The 19,820-nt window shown below is 37.2% G+C and overlaps 1 protein-coding gene across 2 annotated transcripts in view; it reads right to left on the bottom strand.

The window, feature by feature from the left end:
• Nucleotides 1-725: 725 nt before the first annotated feature.
• Nucleotides 726-19,820, bottom strand: part of PLEKHG1 (pleckstrin homology and RhoGEF domain containing G1) — a 281,660-nt gene continuing 262,565 nt past the window's right edge. For both annotated transcript variants that reach the window (XM_063443092.1, XM_063443093.1), the window contains 11 exons: nt 19,613-19,795; nt 18,773-18,868; nt 15,883-15,969; nt 13,572-13,605; nt 12,181-12,276; nt 11,391-11,429; nt 11,271-11,293; nt 9,321-9,533; nt 7,402-7,518; nt 4,369-6,013; nt 726-1,984 (listed from right to left, as the gene is read on the bottom strand). In XM_063443092.1, the coding sequence (XP_063299162.1) occupies nt 918-1,984; nt 4,369-6,013; nt 7,402-7,518; nt 9,321-9,533; nt 11,271-11,293; nt 11,391-11,429; nt 12,181-12,276; nt 13,572-13,605; nt 15,883-15,969; nt 18,773-18,868; nt 19,613-19,795 (3,600 nt within the window). In that variant the 3' untranslated portion in view covers nt 726-917. The remainder of the gene's footprint in view (nt 1,985-4,368; nt 6,014-7,401; nt 7,519-9,320; nt 9,534-11,270; nt 11,294-11,390; nt 11,430-12,180; nt 12,277-13,571; nt 13,606-15,882; nt 15,970-18,772; nt 18,869-19,612; nt 19,796-19,820) is intronic.

The following is a 19,820-nucleotide window of genomic DNA, read 5'->3' as shown; positions in this document are numbered from 1 at the left end:
TCAGAATTAACAGCCGCTATATGCTAAATACAAACCGATCATTCGATAGGAAAAACATTGCTTGGAAGTTTTTATAGAACTATGCCTTGCCATATTGCATCTATAGCATGTATTTATTGAACAGTTTTCCCTCTGGCAAAAGAGAACATTCTAAGGTTCTAAGAATGGTCTACACAAATGCAAAAGTGGAAACAGTTTGGGGGAGATAGATTTTTAGAGTTTGAATCTTAAAAGGTGAGCAGCGTTCTACAAGTATGGCAGCCACCATAGAAACCATTGGAATCAATGGGCACATTGCATTGGGGGTTCATCCAACTTGAAAACTTTGCACCACTTTTCAGATTACTTTGAGAAATCTCCTCCATAGTATTACCCCACTATTTTGCTGTGCATTTCCCTTTAAGATCTTATTGTAGCCAATTACAGTAAGGACAATACATTCGACAAATGAATTGTGTGCACCAAGGGATTGCTGCATTTCTAAATATAACCTGAATAGTAGGTAGACTGTGAAAATGAACTAGACAAATCTAGAAGATAAAATGTGTTGCCTACAATGCAGAGATTTTAGAATTACATTGTCTCACTCATACAGCAGTGCATTGCTAGTATAGGAAATCAGTGCTACACAGCAATCCTTATGCAGTTCTTAAGATTTCAAATATGTACATCAAATTGCACAAATCACACTGCCGTGTTTTTCCCAATGGATACAAATTATTTAAAAAACTATTTTTGTAGATGGCAGAGGAATGGGGGGAGCACTATACTTTGCTGCTTTCAAATGTGAACTGTAAACAATATGGTGCCATACATTTAGGACGCTGAACATAAAATGCAGCAAACAGTGCATGTATAGTCTAAACTAAAAAAACAGTAATTTATAGTACAACTTTTCGTTATAAGGAAATACACGTTCAAGCAAAACTACTTGAGCTGAGACACTGAAACTTTTCTCTTAGTGATTGCACAATATTTTGCGGATTAGAAGATGGTGTTCTCCAAAGGTAGTCGTTTATTTTGTCAGGGTCCTCATAAGCTACTAGTTCGGATGTTTCTTTTCCATTTAAAGAATTTACTGGTGTGTTGGGCCTGCTAAGAGAGCAAGGAGTCCTGGCGCTACACGGAGACAATGAATGTTCAGATTTGCCATGGATACCTAACTTTGTTTGACTGGAAGCAGTTTCCTGCACATCATCTTCATCCTCTGACTTTATTTCCACATAGTCATCATCATCTCCATCACCCTCTGTATCTTTGAAGTTAGCAAAGTAATTTAGAGTAGCTATCTGAGCATTGAGAGAGGAGAGCTTGTTCAGCACCAGGATTTTATGAGAGTCTTGCAAAGTCATCTCTGGGTTGTCTTCCCGAGATACTGGAACATGTTCAGATAAATGGAAGTCACCTGTATTGCAAAGATCTGGCTTCTTCACAGTTCTTAACGTACACGGAGATTCATGGACAGGAGAGTTATTGGGAAGTTTGATGGAAAGCTCCTTCCTTGGACTGAACATGGAAGAGGACGACTGTGAGAGAATGTAAGGCTGTGTTTGTTCACAAACTACTCTCCTTCCTAGTGAATTATACATGTTATCTTGATGTGTATCTTCATTATTCTTTTGGCTAATTGTACTCCATCGCTGTGTATGTAAAGCTATTGGGGTGGATTTGATCAATGATGGCACAGAGCAAGCACTTGTCATGTTCCTTTGGTGACTTCTGGGACCGTTTCCAGAAAAGTCAGACTTTGATTTTAAGTCTTTACCATCAGGCCAGGTAAAAAAATCTGTAAAATCTCCATTAAAGTTGTTGGTTTGCAAACATTTACTGTGGTGTTCAGTGACCGGAAGTGATGCAGGTTGTTGAATTGACTTTATTGATGGGGAATCTTTTAAACTGCCTTTGCCTTCCTTTTGCATTCTTGTAGGAGAATCGCGAAAGATAATCTGGTCATACAGTTGGGAATATTCTGCGATTCTTGCACCTATAAACATAACATAAGCAAATGTGAGAATTACAGATATTCATTTTGTATAAAATTACCTTACCTTATTGTAGTCCGATCATACAAGGTTAATACCGTGTAGATCACTTACCAAAACCTCCCTCTGCCTGGGAATTAAAATGTAAAATAAAAAGACAACCCTGCCCTTCAAGTGAGTAGAGTCATTTGGAAAGCAGGCATTCAAGTGCCAAAAGGGCAAAACCTGTCCAAAAAACTATGGAACAGAGTAGCGCTAAAGAGTCCTTTCCTGCCCCTTTCATAACAGACAGCTTTGACTGAGACACATTATCAAAATCTCAAGGGTGAAGTAGTTCCCAGGTACATCTAACATATTTGAGGTGTTTGTATTTCCGAATAGGAACAGATACGTATTAACAGCTTTGTACACATTTTTATATTGCATGGGACATAATTCAAGTTAGACCAAAGTTACATTTCCACAAAAGCTTTGCCAAGGCTAAATATATTAAAGGACCACTCCAGGAACAAGAACAACTTAATATCAATAAAGCTATGGTGCCAGAAGGTCCAACCAATTACAGTTTAACCCAAAATCCAAAGCGTTTGCCCAGCTCCTCCCACCAATGGTTCTTGGCTTTCAATTTGAATAAAAAAGGTACTTTTGGCAAGGGACCATTTTGGCAAGTTGGTCACCTCAGGGAATATGGTGCTCAGTACCTTTTAGTACCATAACAACTTAATTTAGATTAAGTAGCGATAGTGCCTGGAATGACCCTTTGAATTTGCTATGCCTAAATATATTAATTTTCTAGTTCATTTAACTTCCTTCACGGTCATCTAGTACCAGTTAGTGTATGCAGGAGGTGCCCAGACATCCCATAATTTTCTTGGTTTAAGCCCTTTGTGACAGAGTAGATTTCAGGAATGATAAAATAGTGGTTTAAAACTTTGTTGGGCAGGAACCCAAATTATGTAAAAGTTAACACTTTTTTGTTCACTGGAAAGTTAGCTCAGGGTCCTATTATGATGAACAAAATAAATTCTGCATTTCACTTTCATCTTCCCAGTATCACATTCTCCATAGCACTGGGATGGTGCTCCTTTTGTAGTGAAACATTTATTGGAAACAGTGTTCTGATGCCTGATAAATAAGGTTTGCCTTTTCCATCCCCTGGGGTCCCAAGGAAATACCATAGGAACCCTAATTTGGTACATAAACTAGGTTAAAAGTAGCTGTCTTAAAGTGGCACTGTCACTAGACAACTCTAGAAGATAAAATGTGTTGCCTACATGCAGAGATTTTAGAATGACATTGTTTGACTCATAGAGCAGTGCATTGCTAGTATAGGAAATTAGTGCTACACAGAAGGAATATAAAACCTGTTCTTCCCTTTGTTTTGATTACAAGAAAAACTTACAAAATCTAATGATATATGATCAATGCACATATATGTTTTGCTTAACAGATTTACATAATATTTGTGCCCTCTTTAGCCTACATTTCAGAGATTTCTTTGAGACTTCACAAGCAAATGAGCTTGTGTGGAATAATTTGCATTCCATTAAGTGTTAGTATGAGGGACAAAAATATAAAAAAAAAATTTCACCTACACAACTGCTTAATTTTTACCAAGTACTCATTTTAGAGTACTCTCACTTATTAGGCCCTCCATTTAAAGGGACACTCCAGTGCCAGGAAAACAATCCCCCCCTCCCCCCCCCCCTTAAAAGTTAGTATTTAATAAAGATACAATCTTTATGAAATACTCATTTTGACTCCTCCTTCTCTGTATTTCTCCTCTGCCTGCCTTTCTTAAACTCAGGACGGAGGCTAAATGTCACTCCTGAGAGTCGTCACCAGTGTGGAGGATACTGTGGTCTCTCAACATCCCCCATAGACTACAAAGCTGTACTCAGCACAAGGAGTTAAAGGAGCAGAGCAAATTAGATGGTGGTGTCCGTGAGGGACAGGTTCAGTTGACTGGACCCCTAGCAGCAATGTCACGGTTTGGAATCTTTGCGGATTCGGCAAAGTCAGACTGTGCCAGTGCCGCTTTAACTCATCATGAAAGTGGTAACACAATTTGTACATAGTAGTACACAAACGCCCGGTCTCCCAATTTTGGAATCGTGTAAAATACAAAACCAAATTCTATTTTTAATTGGAACCAGAATACAGCAATTTTTCTGAAATTTCTATTACTTTCTAGCAATGTAGCAAGTCAAATTTCACCACAAGCCCTCATTGACAAACTCACATTCATCACACTCATAGTTAATATGCACAAAAACAAAAACACACACAGTCAACAATCACAGAAATAAAAACCAATGTAGGCACACCTGAATACAAGTTAGATTGGCATTAGTGATATGGATATCATTATACAAAAACAACTTACCAATAGCAGGTCCTCCTTGTTTCTTCTCTTCCATGATTGCTGCAAGATCTTTTGGTTTCATTTTGTAAGGTTTGCAAGATGGCTGCTCTTGCTCTGGGCTTTTTATCTTTAAAAGATTGTTGGCCTTTTTAATTTTCTGGCTGTATTGACGAGCCATTGTAAAGACCTTGTTTTTTGATTTATCAATGCTATCCAAACCCTGAGCAACACTCAGAGCTTGAGAACATGAAAGATCATTTTGAGAGGCAAAGTATGGAGCTTCCACAAACGTTAGCTCACTGGTAATGGAAGTTCTCTTTAGACTTAGTAAGGAGCTGCTAGCAGGTGTTTCACAACTGATATCAACTTTTCTGGCTCTTGGTGAATTGATCATTAAAGAAGTGGGTGTGTGTGGCTTTTGTGGCAGACATAATGAAGACCGCGAATAATCTACATCCTTGTAAAAATTAGAAAGAGTTGCTGTATGACGCCTTTCACGTACATCATCTTTGCCAACAGGAAAAGATGCCAATAGACGCTCATTTTTCTTTTCCTCATTCTTTTTAATATAGTTTTCCAAATCATTCCAGATCTCATCTACTTCTTCAGACAACTTATCAGCTGCAGACTTGTGTGATGCTGAATCAGAGTTTATAGAACTCTCCACCAAATTAAAATATTCTGCATCTCCTGTGGGTACACGGTGGTCCAAGGATTCATCTTCACTAAAGTGCAGGCATTCTTCGGAAACAAATTGATTTAAATGGTCATAACACTGAAAATCGGAATCTATACTCAAAAAATTGTTTCTTTTAGAACTTGGATTCTGTTTTATTTGTTCAAGTGACTGCTCAGGCAGGCAAATTGAGTCATAGATGTTTTCTTCAATGATCCGGAGCTCCTGAGAGTTAGAATGGGATATGCCTCTTTTAAACAATGTTTCTCTGTTTGTCACCAGAGTGGCCCTATTATTATCACCACGCCCTTTAAAAGTTCTATCATTTACATGGTCACCGTATTGATTAGTGGAATTACTTGCAGTATTAACAGTAAGGAAATCAGAATTGTTTTTTCTTAGGAGTCCCATCTGCTTCAAATCTTCATAACTGATATTATCATATACATGTTCAATGTCATCAATAGTCAGCTCCTCTGAAGAACCCCGAGATGTATTTTTTTCACAATGTTCATAAGAACTTGTTAAATGTTCACTCCGAGAAGATTGATAGTTTTGCCTGGTTCTTAGATTACAAGAATGGGATTTATTTTCCCCAACACTACTTGCTCGTCTTACAACTTTGCAGAAGGAACTTGATGTGTTCTCGGCTTGCATTTGTCCAAGGTGCCAGCTACAGGGGCGGCTAGATGCTCCCCTTTCATCCTGTGACCTTGAGGATTCCAGTTTAGAAGCAGAATCGGACACCATAAACATCTGGTAATCATCATCTTCATCCTCCTGCGGAGATCTCCTAGACGGAAAGAGTGCTTGTCTAATTTGGTGATCTGTCCAAATGTTCCTCAAAGAAGTTGTACCTCCTAGGATATTCATTATTAAAGCACTTCTCTGTGGTGTGCTATGCTGTCCACTCAGGGGACGAACAGAACTGGGAAACAGCTGTTCTGCATTCAGCAGTGATGCTTCTTCATCCGATTGATCTTTTGAGTTCTAAGAATAAAAACATTGAAACCAACATTAAAAATAACCTAGTGAAATAAGTTAAACCTTTTTTTTTTTTTTTTACTTGTATCAACTCAGATTGCAATTATATTAGAAGTAATCCAACATTAAGCATATTTGAAGAAGGGTCATTTAGATTAGCTGACATCAATGGCACTAGAAACAGATAATGAACAAAAGAAAAAAGGAAACCATTACAATGGCTCATTTTAAATCGTAACATCACAAGTCTTAAGGCTTGATTTGAGGAGAGCAAAGGTTTCGAATTGATTTAATATTTTTGGAAAAAAATTTAAACTTATGTAATATTCAAAAATATATTAATATATCAAAATATTGAATTATAAATATATTTTTTCAAATATTAAATCACTTAAAATAAATAAATAAACTTAATCTAAAAATATTATATATCGTTTGGAAAGCTTTTCCAAAAATAGCAAATTGAGGCCGTTATTTATTTAAATGTTCAAACAGGTTTAGGGAACTGGCATAAAATTGTTCCAAGCTTTTGCTTACATACACATTTAATAACTACAGATATCATATTTTTGATTAGATGTAACAGTAAAGCACACAGCACGTGTCACAATATTACCCTTTCTTGAATGGTTTAAGGAAATTGTCACCTAAATTCATTTTTTTTTACAGAAGGAATATAAAACCTTTACTTTGTTTCAATAGAAAAAGAATAGAAACAAGAAAAACAAGAAAAACGTACAAAATCTAATGATATAGGATCAATGCACATATTTTTTGCTTAACAGATATACATAATATCTGTGCACTCTTTGGTCTACATTTCAGAGATTTTTTTTAGACTTCACAAGCAAATGAGCTTGTGTGGAATAATTTGCATACCAATAAGTATTAGTACGAGGGACCAAAATAAAAAAAATTCCACCTACACATTTGCTTAATATTTACCAAGTACAAATGCATAACTCATTTTAGAGTACTCTCACTTATTAGGCCCTCCATTTAATTAATTTGGATAAGCTTTTCAAATGATCACAATCCGTTAGAAAAACTTTCAGAATAATTTATCTACACAAGTCACCATTAAAGTCTATGGGACGTTTTGGAATGCTAATCCAAATGAATTAAATCAAGGCCTACGTGTACATCTTTGATAAACTGTGTACAGATAGATCAGATTTTAGTAAACAAATCTTCCATACTATACAGTGTATTATGTGGTTCCCATTATACCACAATTGATTAATGTCAATCATCCATCTTAGTAACTGGAAAAGGCATATTGCTTCCCACTTTTAAAGATCCACAGTTACAACACCTAAATAACAGGCAATATGATGCTGATATTCAAAGAATTAAAGAATTGATAATATAGAGAAAAAAAAATGAAATCTTACCTGGCTTTCACAAATACTGAGGTTGATACTTCTACGTTTTTCCACATTGTCTGATACTTGGCTGTTTAGCCTTTTTCTTCCTCCTTTTACTTTCTGATGGGAGCATGGCTGTGTATTCTAGAACAGTACAGTCATATTTAGTTTAAGGGCACTTAATTTTTTAAGTACATCCTAAATACATGCAGTGATACACATAGTCCAGGTCAAGTGTGTGTCACGTATTCATCTGCATATAAAAATGTGATGAATGACATTTACTGTTCTGACAGGAAAAGTTGTGCCGAGCAACATTACTGTTCTGACAGGAAAAGTTGTGCCGAGCAACATTACTGTCCTGACAGGAAAAGTTGTGCCGAGCAGCAATCAAATCCACAGGAGGGTTTGTTCTGAGCAGCAATTATGCAAATAGGAACCTGGTAACTGCCTTTCGGGTCAAAGGCCGATTACAGCCTATCATATCCAGAGAAGGGGTATTTGGGCCCAGTTCTCATCCTGCTCAGTGCCCTGTCGTGGTTTCCCTTGTGGTTGTCCGAGAGCGCGTTATTGATTCTGGTTATTCTGGTATTTTGACTTTGGAATTGTTTTTGACTTCCCTGTTTTCTGGTATCCCTGACCCCTGGCTTTTCCTTACCGTTGTGTCTCTTTCTGTGTCCCTTGACCTCGGCTATTCCTGACTATTATTTGGTACGTTAGTCCGGCCATTCTAAGGTCCGGTATACATTACCTAATAGTCCTCTGTGTTACACAATTCTACGTGCTGGATCATACTGTAATCCTGGCAGTATGAGAGCTGGCCACCTTAGGGACGCCACCTCCCCCCCTCCCAGAGGCTGGCACCTGCTGATGTAGGAGGTGGGCGGTGAGGGGGAGGATTCTCCCCTGAGCTCTTCCTGCTCAGCTCCCTCAGCAAGCTGAGCAGAAGGATCAGAAATCCCTCACCGCCCGACTCCACTCTGCGCCCGCCCGCCGAGCTGCAGCCAGCCCCACTCGATCACAGGGAAGAATCCACTCCAGCACTCCAAACGTTTTTTTATTGTGAGTGTGCTAGTGTGTGTGTGTTAGTGAGAGTGTGTTAGTGAGAGTGTGTTAGTGAGAGTGCGTCTGTCACCAAGAGTGTATACATGTTTGTCAGTGTGTACATGTGTGTTTCATCATGTCTGTCAGTGTGTGTATATGTGTGTCAGTTTGTGTATGCGTGTGTTACTGAGAGTGTGCGTCTGCCAGTGAATGTGTATGTCTGTCAGTGTGTTCTGTCAACTAGTGTATGTATGTCTGTCAGTCAATGTGTGTGTCTGACACTGAGTTTATATGTCGGTCAGTGAGTGCTGTGTATGTGTGTATCTGTCAGTGAGTATATGTGTCCCAGTGTGTGTGTGTGTGTGTGTGTGTGTGTCTCTAACACTGAGTGAGTGTATGTCTGTCAGTGAGTGTGCATGTGTGTCTTGTCAGTGAGTGTGTATGTGTCTGTCGGTGAATGTGTATGTGTCTGTCGGTGAATGTGTGTCTGTCAGTTAGTGTATGTGTGTGTCTGTTGGTGAATGTGAGTGTGTGTGTAACTGAGTGAGTAACTGTGAATGAGTGAGTATGTCTGTGAATGTGTATTTTTCAGTGAAAGTGTGTGTTTGTGACAATGATTGTGTATCTGTAGGTGAGAGTATGTCCGTGCATACATCACTGAGAGGGAAGAGAAATTTGGAAGGGAAGAGGGGGGTTTAACAGTTTTTTTTTTTTAGGTTTAATCACTGTGGATTTAAAAAAAAAATGTCCTGTGCTTTCAATAAATGATATAACATATTTTTTTCTTTATATACACATTTCATTAAGGGCTCAATGTATTTTTTAATTTGCACAAAATAAATGGGTGGCTATTCATGAAGAATATAGAATATATAGTATATGACAATAAATATGCAGCCCACCTGTTCATATTCATCCTCATCATCAGCATCCGTTTGATCTGCTGCCCTCAAGGACAAATCATCACCATTGAAGGCTCTGCCAAAGTAATCTTGGGAGTCCCTCATGTTACTGCTCTGACGTAAAATTCCTTTCTTTTTCCCAGATCCAAGCATGATTTCACCAGATCCCAGTTTAGCAGCTTGGCAAAGCAAGGCACCCTGAATGCTGACACGCTGTAAAATGAAATTCAGTTTGGTCTCAATATCTATCACGCAAACACTTTCCCTCATATATAGAGAATATATATGTGTCTGCAATTGTTGCAGTGACCAATGACCTCAAACAACAGAGTAGCTCAGACAATCCTGATAATTCCATAATTCCCAGTGGAATCTTAGTAATTCAACAAACACCTGCCTGTAGTTCAATACTTGGCAGCAATTCTATTCACCAGATAGGACGAATGCCAACAGCAGCTTATTGGAAGCTGGAACTGTTTGAATGTCTCTGCCTCCAGCGTCTTCACAGTAAACTGTAAATGGAGTGTATTTTAGCACGAGTATGAGCTTATACAGAATATGCTGTAGTAGGTTTTGAGTGGGACAAAACTACCGTCTCCCTGGTGAACATTTGCTGTAGCCAGCTTTGCAAGTTATTGTAGTTATATGCAATTATGTGCGGTGAGACAGTGGTAGAAGACAACATTGCACTTTTAGCAATGCAGAGAACATAGGTTATTCTATGGTGAATTCATTGTCCCTTTAATGTTAAATATGTGCATTAAAACCTGATTATCATAAGAGAAATGCATTGAGATATTAGATATTTAGATCAGAATGAAACAATCCCTTATACCAAGGAGTTTTCCAAAGTCTGTTTACAAAGGTGTTAGAAGGTGTGCCCCAATCATCATTAGTCCACTGCCTTATCTCTAAAACTTTAATCCCACACAATTAAAATATAGACTGAGCAGAAGGTCAAAGCAATACTACCAACATGTGCATCTCTGGCAAATACTGCAGAACGCTGGAAAAAAATGTTTGGTGACTGCTTGCATAAACATGTAAACCAAATGTCCTGTTTGTGTTTTCTATAAATGCATCGGGTTGATATTTTAAATGGACTCTCGGGGCACCAATTCAACTTTAATGCACCCTCACGCCAAAAAAATACTTCCTTAGTAAATGTATGCACACACAGCTCAGCCACTGACAGTACTGAATCATCTGAACTACAAAGCAATCTGCATTAGAAGGAGAGGACACCCAGAGAGGCACATAGTAAGGATATCACTACCTGTTTGGTTTCTCGGACTGCCTGCAGACACAATGAATTTAAAGCCGCTCAGTTCTGTTAGGGGCATATCTTTGATAAGAAATGATTTCTAAAATGAGGGGGCGTGTCTAAGGAGGCAGGCTTATGATGCAGAATTCTATGATACATTTTCATGTTTAGGACCATTCCTTTGATAATTCTTATGCTGTACACTGTAATTTGTATTTAGTTTGTATGTACTAAAACGTATGGACCTCTCTACTAAAACTCTCCATATTGTTTATTGCAATGAACAGTACTCAGAAGGAAACAGTAATTTTATAAATAATATCAATTACTTAAACAAATGGAAATAAAGAGATGCCATACAAAGATGTAAACTAGTCATATTGAAAGGCTGTCATAAAATTAATAAAGTATAGCTTTGCTCAGGTGACTTTAAAATCAATATTGTCACTAACTGTACCTGACACATTTTGGTCAAGAGCCCTTGCTACTGTAATGAAGTTATCATTTTGTGCACATGCATATCATTTACAATTGATCAATTTCTTTGTTGCTATTTCAGGGAGTCTTTTTTTTGAATCTTTCAATTCTATCTTATTTTTATAAATTAGAGTGTCTGCCCAATAAATGCTTTGTATGTCCTACACAGAATGGAATTATTCCATACAACTAGGTTGACATAGGCTTACCTTGCGAGCCTCAGGACTCATATCTGGAAGCAGAAAGAAAATAATGAAGAAACATAAAATAAGAGACGTGAATATAGAAGAAGAAAGTAATAAAGCAAACTGCTTATAATTCACACTCACCATTTGGCTTCATAACTTTGTGTAAGTTTGCAGATGGTTCTGTATAATAAAGCATATAAATACATTTACAAAGATTGGTTACACAGGATTTGGCATTTCTCTACACGTGTCAGTAAAATGTAAACATAGCTGCCCCATTAACCAATTTTCAATGGTTTAACGGTTATATATACCATGTGATGTGGATAAGCCCCACGATATAACCTCATCCATTCTACACTGGTCCAAATTCATATTACATCCCCAAGCCCCTAAGTTGTCATGCAAGCATTGCGCATGGGTTAGTGCAGAAACACTAGGTTGTAATAAGGTGTGTTTTTTTTGGCTAGTTTTTCCCATTTTTGCCCATCCCTTGATATAATTTTCCTACTGTGTCAGAGTAAGTTATCGTTATTATTTCATTTACTCTCTGAAGTGTAAAATGTTGGATATTCAAAGTGAATTCAAAATTTTAGATCACATTATTTGAACAGCTCAATTCTCCAAGTTAGCCCTGCTTTTTAGTTGAGCTATTTTTACCTAAATTCATTTAGAATTCCCTACAAAATACACTTCATTGATTCATGAATAGATGATGCCTAAGTACATATGGTGTAGTTATAAAAAAAAAAAAAAAAAAAAAAAGCAATTATTAATATGTCTAGTTTACCTTAAGAATACCATAGTCCCCCACTACCTGCTCTTTTCACATTCTACTTCCTTGTACATTATTACAACTAGGTGTATACAATTATACTAAACTGATCATTTAACTACAACACATAACAGGAGTAGTAGTTTAGATTACTACCTGACTTTCTCCTAATCCTGCATGATGCTAAATCATCTTTTGGACTTGCAGTGGATTTGCGATCTATTTCAGAAGTGTAGGAGAACCCTGGATGATCTGAAAATATATAGAACATAATAAAATAAAACTGTGCAGTGCAGTGGAGGAATTTGTTTCGTGAAGTTGTTAGATTACAAACAGAAGTTAGAAGATGGAATGATGAGACCAGGAATGGTAAGCAAAATAGCAAAGCCTTCATGACAGATCCACATATAAAATACTCAAAGTCCTATCATTTATTATTAGCAGTGTTAGATTATATTCAAGTGGTTTGGTTGATATTGTTGTAAACAGGTAAAACTGCTGTTAAAGTGTTCAATTTTGGTAAAGAGAAAGAAAGCCTAACAAGTCACTGACTAGACAGTCGCGTAGATCATCTGTATCTATTTTCTCAGACACCATTTACTGTTCAGTATATTCCAAACAGTTGCCTTATTTTTGTTCAAATACCATATTAAGGATCTCTCAATAGGGATTTCCCTTACTTTCATATACAATTTTAAGGGTTATGCGCTGGGTGGAATTGGTACCACCCATACTGACCAAACCTTAATCGGAATATTTTTCTGCAAGGGTCAATCTATCAATCTTTCTATATTTATTGTTATAATTACTATACAATTATAGCAAAAGAAAGTTAACATTGTGTTTTGATGTGCAATTATGTTTCATTAGCATGCAAGGGACAATAATTTTAAAGCCAAGGACTGGGTACTGTGGATAGGCCAAGTGTATCACATGATGCTCTTAGCTTATCACTAGCTTCCCATTCACAAAACAGTGTGAGTTAAGTATGTGCCAATCAGTGGAGTTCCTCATTGAGGCCTTGGACACCCTTGAAAAGCAGGGGGCATAGAGAACGGGTGCAGTTTTCACAACTTTTTTGAGGTTTAATTGTTTATAAACAGTTTAACCCCTCAAGGTGAGATGGCACCATCTAAGATTAAGTTGGTACGGTGCCTAGGTTGTCCCTTTAACATGGTAACTCTGCTCATGTAAGATAAAGCAATTCATGAGTTTAACCCCTTAAGGACACATGACATGTCTGACATGTCATGATTCCCTTTTATTCCAGAAGTTTGGTCCTTAAGGGGTTAAACAAAAATTGAAAGCTAGAATATAGTATTCGTTAAAAATTTTAACTTTAGATTTCAATAGCAAGGTAAAAAGGAAAGCAACTACAAAACGGTGGAACACTAGGTTCCAACAACAACTTGTAAATGATGCATACAGCATAAAATAAAGTATCAAATACTGTGCGTGAAAAGCCATTTAGTTTAAAAAGGAAAGCATAAAAGAAAATGTGGATGAAGGAAGGAAGGAAGGAAGGAAAAAAATGAAAACAAACTTACGTATGGCATCCATTTCCAGTATTGCTTGCTTAGCCTAGAAAAAAAATTAAAAAATAGAAAGTACATCATAAATGCGAGAAACTGTTATAAGCATATCATTGTTTCTTTATGATCATACATGGATCTCCGTATAAATGAAGTCCTGTAAAGATTTTCTAGATTAGAAAACAGGTGTCCAATATTAGAACAATACCAGACCGGCAGCGTAATGTATTTTAAGCAGCATTAATAAATACATGAATAAATAAAAAGACTGCATGGGGTTAAATGCAAACAAGATTAAATTAAAGATTAAATTAATTTAAAAATTTAAAGATTTATTAAACAAAAACCATTACATTCACAAACATATGGTCCACTATTAAAAATATGAGGTCCTAAATAAAAACACTTTTCAAATGCAAAACCCCACAATGCCACTTGGTGTCGGTAAAGTTCCACTGATGACATTAAACATTTCCTTTCTAGCAGTAGACACGGTTTATGGATTTTTGAATATATTTAACCTCAGAATGTTTCTTGTTTAGTTGAGCCAATTTTGTATTAAACAAAAAAATGAAAGAAAACACCCTGTTATTCAGTGCTAGGTCGAACACCTTGTTACAGGTTTTCCTATAACTTTTTTCCAGTCCAATGCCTCTCATTTATACGCACAAAATTCAATGCTTTTATGAGACGCATTAGAGTTGTTTTGCATCATCATGCTGTGAGTGGTGGTGCTGAATATGAAGACCTTTGAAAATTAACGAGGGTCTCTAGTGACTGGCAGTTTGATATAGCCGCTAGAAGAATATTTATGCACAATGTAAGCATTGCTGCTTCTCATAAACTGCAATGTTTTACATTATCCTAGAAAAGGGACAACATATGTGCAACAAAATATTAAGATGATACCAGAAAATAGAAAAATAAAATACAAAATAAAGCATTTTCATGCATACACATTTTATTGGCATTGAGAAACACTGATCTGGGGCTACTGGTCTCCGTTCGGCGTGTCAAGTATTGTGACATTGTCACCACGACATCCAATCAGCAAAGAATGTTGCACAAACAAACTACATTTTTCAAAGTATAAAATACAAACTGCATGGCTGGTCAGTAACACTAAGTAACTTCCTTCTCTTGCATTTGTTTGCCAATCACCCTTGGCAGTGTAGATTAATTTTAACATCATGGACAAGACTGTTCCTATAAAGTAATTATAGCTTGCCTGGCATAAAAACAAAGGTTTAACATTTATGGATTCAGCTGCCAGAAAGGTGAGGTTTTAAACATTTTAGTATAAGTAGAGTATGAGAGTGATTGTTATACTATATTAACCATTTGTGATGGCAGGCCTTATATGTTGTTGGTCATGACAGGTTACAAAGAAGTGGCGAGTCTAGTACACTATTTTAGGTTGCACTTTGAAGTTTTACTGATATGTGTGGTTAAGTTATAAAAATGACACATTCTAATAATAGAGATCAGAGCTGTCTAGCCTGGTTTGTAAATTACATTTCCCATTTGCTCAAGCAGATGACTGTGGCGCTAAGGGCAAGTACCGCTGCCATAGGTGGCATTTTCTCAAACTCTCACGGACCAATGATATCATTTGCAGTCAAAACAATGGGGTCCCAATAGGTCCAATACTAATACATAATATTCTGCTTACCTAGCAAGTTTTTTTTTTTTTTAATATTATGTTTAGCTATCCCCTATATTAAAAGGGTAAAAAAAATTAAATATAGAAACCTATCTTGTAACTGGGCGTCTCCATCTTGGCTCCCTGTCAAACATAATTATAAATATTGTCATATTCTCCCATTGAGCATGGTTAATGAAAGAGCTGAAAGATAAACAATGCTCTTGTTTTCCTTTCCTTTTGCATTGTGTGCTCTGCCTGTGCCTGGACTGAATTGGACCGTGATGTCACTTGCTAAACTTTTTAATATAAATTTAAAAAGATAAAGCATCAAATGTTAAAAGGACAGCACAGCATATTGATGATTTTCAGGGACTATTTCTAGAGAAGTGGCAGTTGCCCTTTAAGTGGTTACACCGATGCTTATGGTCTTCATTTTCCACCATTTTAGGATAGAGAGCTGACACCAATATGGATGTGTACCTCTTATGATGTTAGAAAATTATTATTTTTAAACACAAAATACAACTTCATGTTTAACTGCATCTCAAGAATTAAAGCTTTCATTTAAGGACTCTTAAAGGTGTAGGTAGTCTTTGATTATAATTTGCATTGCTGTACAAATGCCCAACGGTTCCATCTTCAATGTTTCCATTTAAATATTACACATACAACAAAATATACCTTTGCTGGAATTTTTGCAGGGTGGTTCTCAAGGATCAATCTCTTCAAATGCAGAATCCACAGTCGTTTATCCTGCTGTGACTTGGCCTGTCAACACAGTATTTATCAACTTCAGTACATTAACAGTAACAGGGATTGTTTTTAGAACTTTCTTTGTCTCATAAAGCAATTTAACACAAACAATTTTTTATTTTCAAAGGATTGTCTTAAAAAAGGCATAAAGTTTATATTGTGGTATGTTACAATTGAATATGAAATGTAAGTCACCACTACGAGTTACTGTTGGGGCACCACATACTAACATACATCTTAAAGGAACATTATAGTTCCAGGAATACAAACATGTATTCCCAACACTATAGTGTTTAACGGTTTACCTCTCCTGCTACCCTTAGATCACTTTAAAAAGTTTCCTGGCACCCTTGATCACTTTTTTCCCCCACAGCGATCTTGCCGTGGCTGGCCCCGCATCCATATTGGAGATCCTCAATCTTGATGATCTCATCCAATCAAGTGTTTTCCCGTAGGAAAGCATTGGGAGGCTATTGCGCATGTGTGGCAAAATGCCATGCTGTGCCAATCAGCATCTTCACATAGAGATGCATTGAATCAATGCATCTCTATGGGGAGCGTTCAGAGGCACCTCTAGTGGCAGTCTGAGTGACTGCCAAAAGACGTGTTCCTAGGCAGCAATGTAAACACTACCTTTTCTTGAAAAGGCAGTGTTTACATTGAAAAAACTGCAGGGACAGGCTATAGACACCAGAACTACTACATTAATATTCTAAGAATTGGTACTCTCTTCCACTGCTATACATCTAAGGGTAATAAGGAATATCTGTATCTAGGTTTCTGAATTGTATACAATATGAGTAAAAGACCCTGAATGGCTGTGAATTCGTGCTTCTATGCAGACCTTCTACCAGTTGTAGGCAACCTTTGGCATTCCAAATGCTGTGGGCCACATTCCCCTGATGCTTTGCCAGCATGTGGCTGTACAAGCATTATAGGAGCTGTAGTCCACAAAATTTGAGTGCCAAATGTTGCCTACCCTTGATTGTGGGTACAGTTGCACTCGTAAGATTTCCAAATATCAACCTAAATTCATGGAGAAGTTTTGAAGGTTTCGTGTATCTTACCACATTCTAGCTGCAAAGAGCAACACCCCTCTTCTCCTGGAGGGCAATTAACATTTTAAAGAGACCTCCAATGGGGCAAGGAAAACGTTAAAAAGGGCCATTCATTTACTTGATATTTCATTGTTTTGTGCAGTAATCAGCACTTTCATGGCTTCCATAATTATTAACAGCATTGGGAGATTTTTCAGCAGTTAAAATTCTTCTGAGCAATGCCCATTTAGATCATAGTATTTGACACACTGTGATATCAGCACTTAAGGTGACTACTGGTTTTTCATACAATTAGTCTCACTGTATCAGAGAGTTCCTTATCAGTCCTCAACATATTTTGATTATTTCAATTATATACGCAGACCAGACATGCCCACAGATAACAAGAAAGGCACAGTCCCAGTGCAACAATGTATAGGAGATTTTATTTTATATATATATATATATATATATATATATATATATATATATATATATATATATATATATATATATATATATATATATATATATATACATACATACATACATACATACATACATACATACATACATACATATACACACACACACACACACACACACACACCCCCCAAACAAATCAACCTTTTGCACTCCTACTAAAAATAAAAGTATTAAAGTATTAAATACCTGGTGCCAAGTCACCACAATATAGAAATATCCAAACAAATACTGGCACTCTAGGCTTTGTTCATCCGGTTTATTTTTAGTTAAAGGACCACTCTAGGCACCCAGACCACTTCAGCTTAATGAGGTGGTCTGGGTGCCAGGTCCTTCTAGGGTTAACCCATTTTTTCATAAACATAGCAGTTTCAGAGAAAGTGCTATGTTTATGAATGGGTTAAGCCTTCCCACTATGTCCTCTAGTGGCTGTCTCATTGACAGCCGCTAGAGGCGCTTGCGTGCTTCTCACTGTGATTTTCACAGTGAGAGCACGCCAGCGTCCATAGGAAAGCATTATGAATGCTTTCCTATGTGACCGGCTGAATGCGCGCGCAGCTCTTGCCGCGCGTGCGCATTCAGCCGACGGGGAGGAGAAGAGGCGGATCGGAGGAGAGCAGGAGGAGAGCTCTCCGCCCAGCGCTGGAAAAAGGTAAGATTTAACCCCTTTCCCCTTTCCAGAGCCGGGCGGGAGGGGGTCCCTGAGGGTGGGGGCACCCTCAGGGCACTCTAGTGCCAGGAAAACGAGTATGTTTTCCTGGCACTAGAGTGGTCCTTTAATCCAGAGATGTCAACGTTTCAGCTCCCGGTCGGAGCTTTCATCAGGACACAAAAAATATTTTTGTGTCCTGTTGAAAGCTCCGACCGGGAGCTGAAACGTTGACATCTCTGGATTAACTAAGAATAAATCGGATAAACAAAGCCTAGAGTGCCGGTATTTTTTGGATATTTATATATATATTTTTAAAATGATATATATATATATATATATATATATATATATATATATATATATATATATATATATATATATATATTTCTCCCTCTGGCCTCTGAACCAGTTTAATTTATTACAACTTCTGCTCATAAAAGTTAGTGTTCAAAGTAAAAAATCTGTTTCCTTCGCATATAATTTTTTCAGAGAGAGCTAATCAATTAATGGCTTAATCAGTTGTCTCCTCTTCCTGATCTCCTTCAAGATATACTTATCAACTTCCCTCAGTTTTCCTGTAAGTACTATGCTCCTTTCCTTTGATTATGTTTGCCATTTGAATCTATGGGAAAGAAGAGTAATTTACCTGCACAGTGTGCTGTATCTTCGGGTTCTTATAGTGGAAGACACTGAAACTAAGTGGTTCTTTTGGAATCACCTCCACAAGCATTAGATTGCAACACTACAAACAAACAAAAAACACAAACAGCAATAAACATAAAGTGAAATTTCATGTTAAGTGTAAATTGTTTTCATAAATAGCAAAAGCATTTTTGCATTATATAAAATGCATTCATCATCCATATGGAATTTAAAATGGTCTCTCAGACCCATATCGGCTTTTTCAGAGTGTCTTCAAATAATTCCAAGTGTTGTGTTGTTTGCACCAAATTACACTGTTCATCATGTGGTTCACATGTCGATGTTTTTAAACACTTTCCTTCACTAGGCAAGCTGTAATAACAGAGAGCTAAGAGCTTATCTTACCATTTGAGTAATAAAACACATCTACACTAAGTCTGTATAGAGCAAACAGTTGGCAAAGCTTGACTGGGTCATCTCAACACCCCCTCATAAAAACAAAGCAAAAACAGAGAAAGACCCATAAAGTTCTCAAAGATAGACATGAGTAAAGTGCACAACTCTAGTCTTTGAAACAAATTTTGTAATCGACTCAAACCCATTGTTGTTTTTTTTCCCCGTTATGTTAAGTATATCATTATTTATGCCTTATGGTTTGCAAGGAGGGAAGGAAATTATCTTGACTCCTCAACATAGACTATTTCTGCCCTCTGTGTCATTTGTCACACAAAACACAATCTACATATGACTTGTGAGTCACTGCTACATGTGCAGAGTTCACTAAGGAAACATTGTTTTAATGAATAGGCTGTTGTCTGGCCAGCACTCCGCTGCTGTGACCTACCAGGATATGAGCTTTGTATGTGTATGTATCTTCTCTTTTCTTTGTGATGAGAAGCAGTCTATCAAACAGAAACAAAGTGCGTTCATTTTTGGCTCGCTGAATACGGAACGTCCCCTCTAAAACAAGCTCTCCGTAACTTGTCAAGTCTAGTCCTTTCCAATTTGTGAGTAAGCTCTGGATTTCCTGTATGTGGCGGAAACAAATGAAT

The sequence above is a fragment of the Pelobates fuscus genome, chromosome 2, assembly GCF_036172605.1.
Source record: "Pelobates fuscus isolate aPelFus1 chromosome 2, aPelFus1.pri, whole genome shotgun sequence".
NCBI classification, from domain to species: Eukaryota; Metazoa; Chordata; class Amphibia; order Anura; family Pelobatidae; genus Pelobates; species Pelobates fuscus.
Note: the sequence above shows the minus strand (reverse complement) of the source record. Positions and strands in the feature narration are given on the sequence as shown.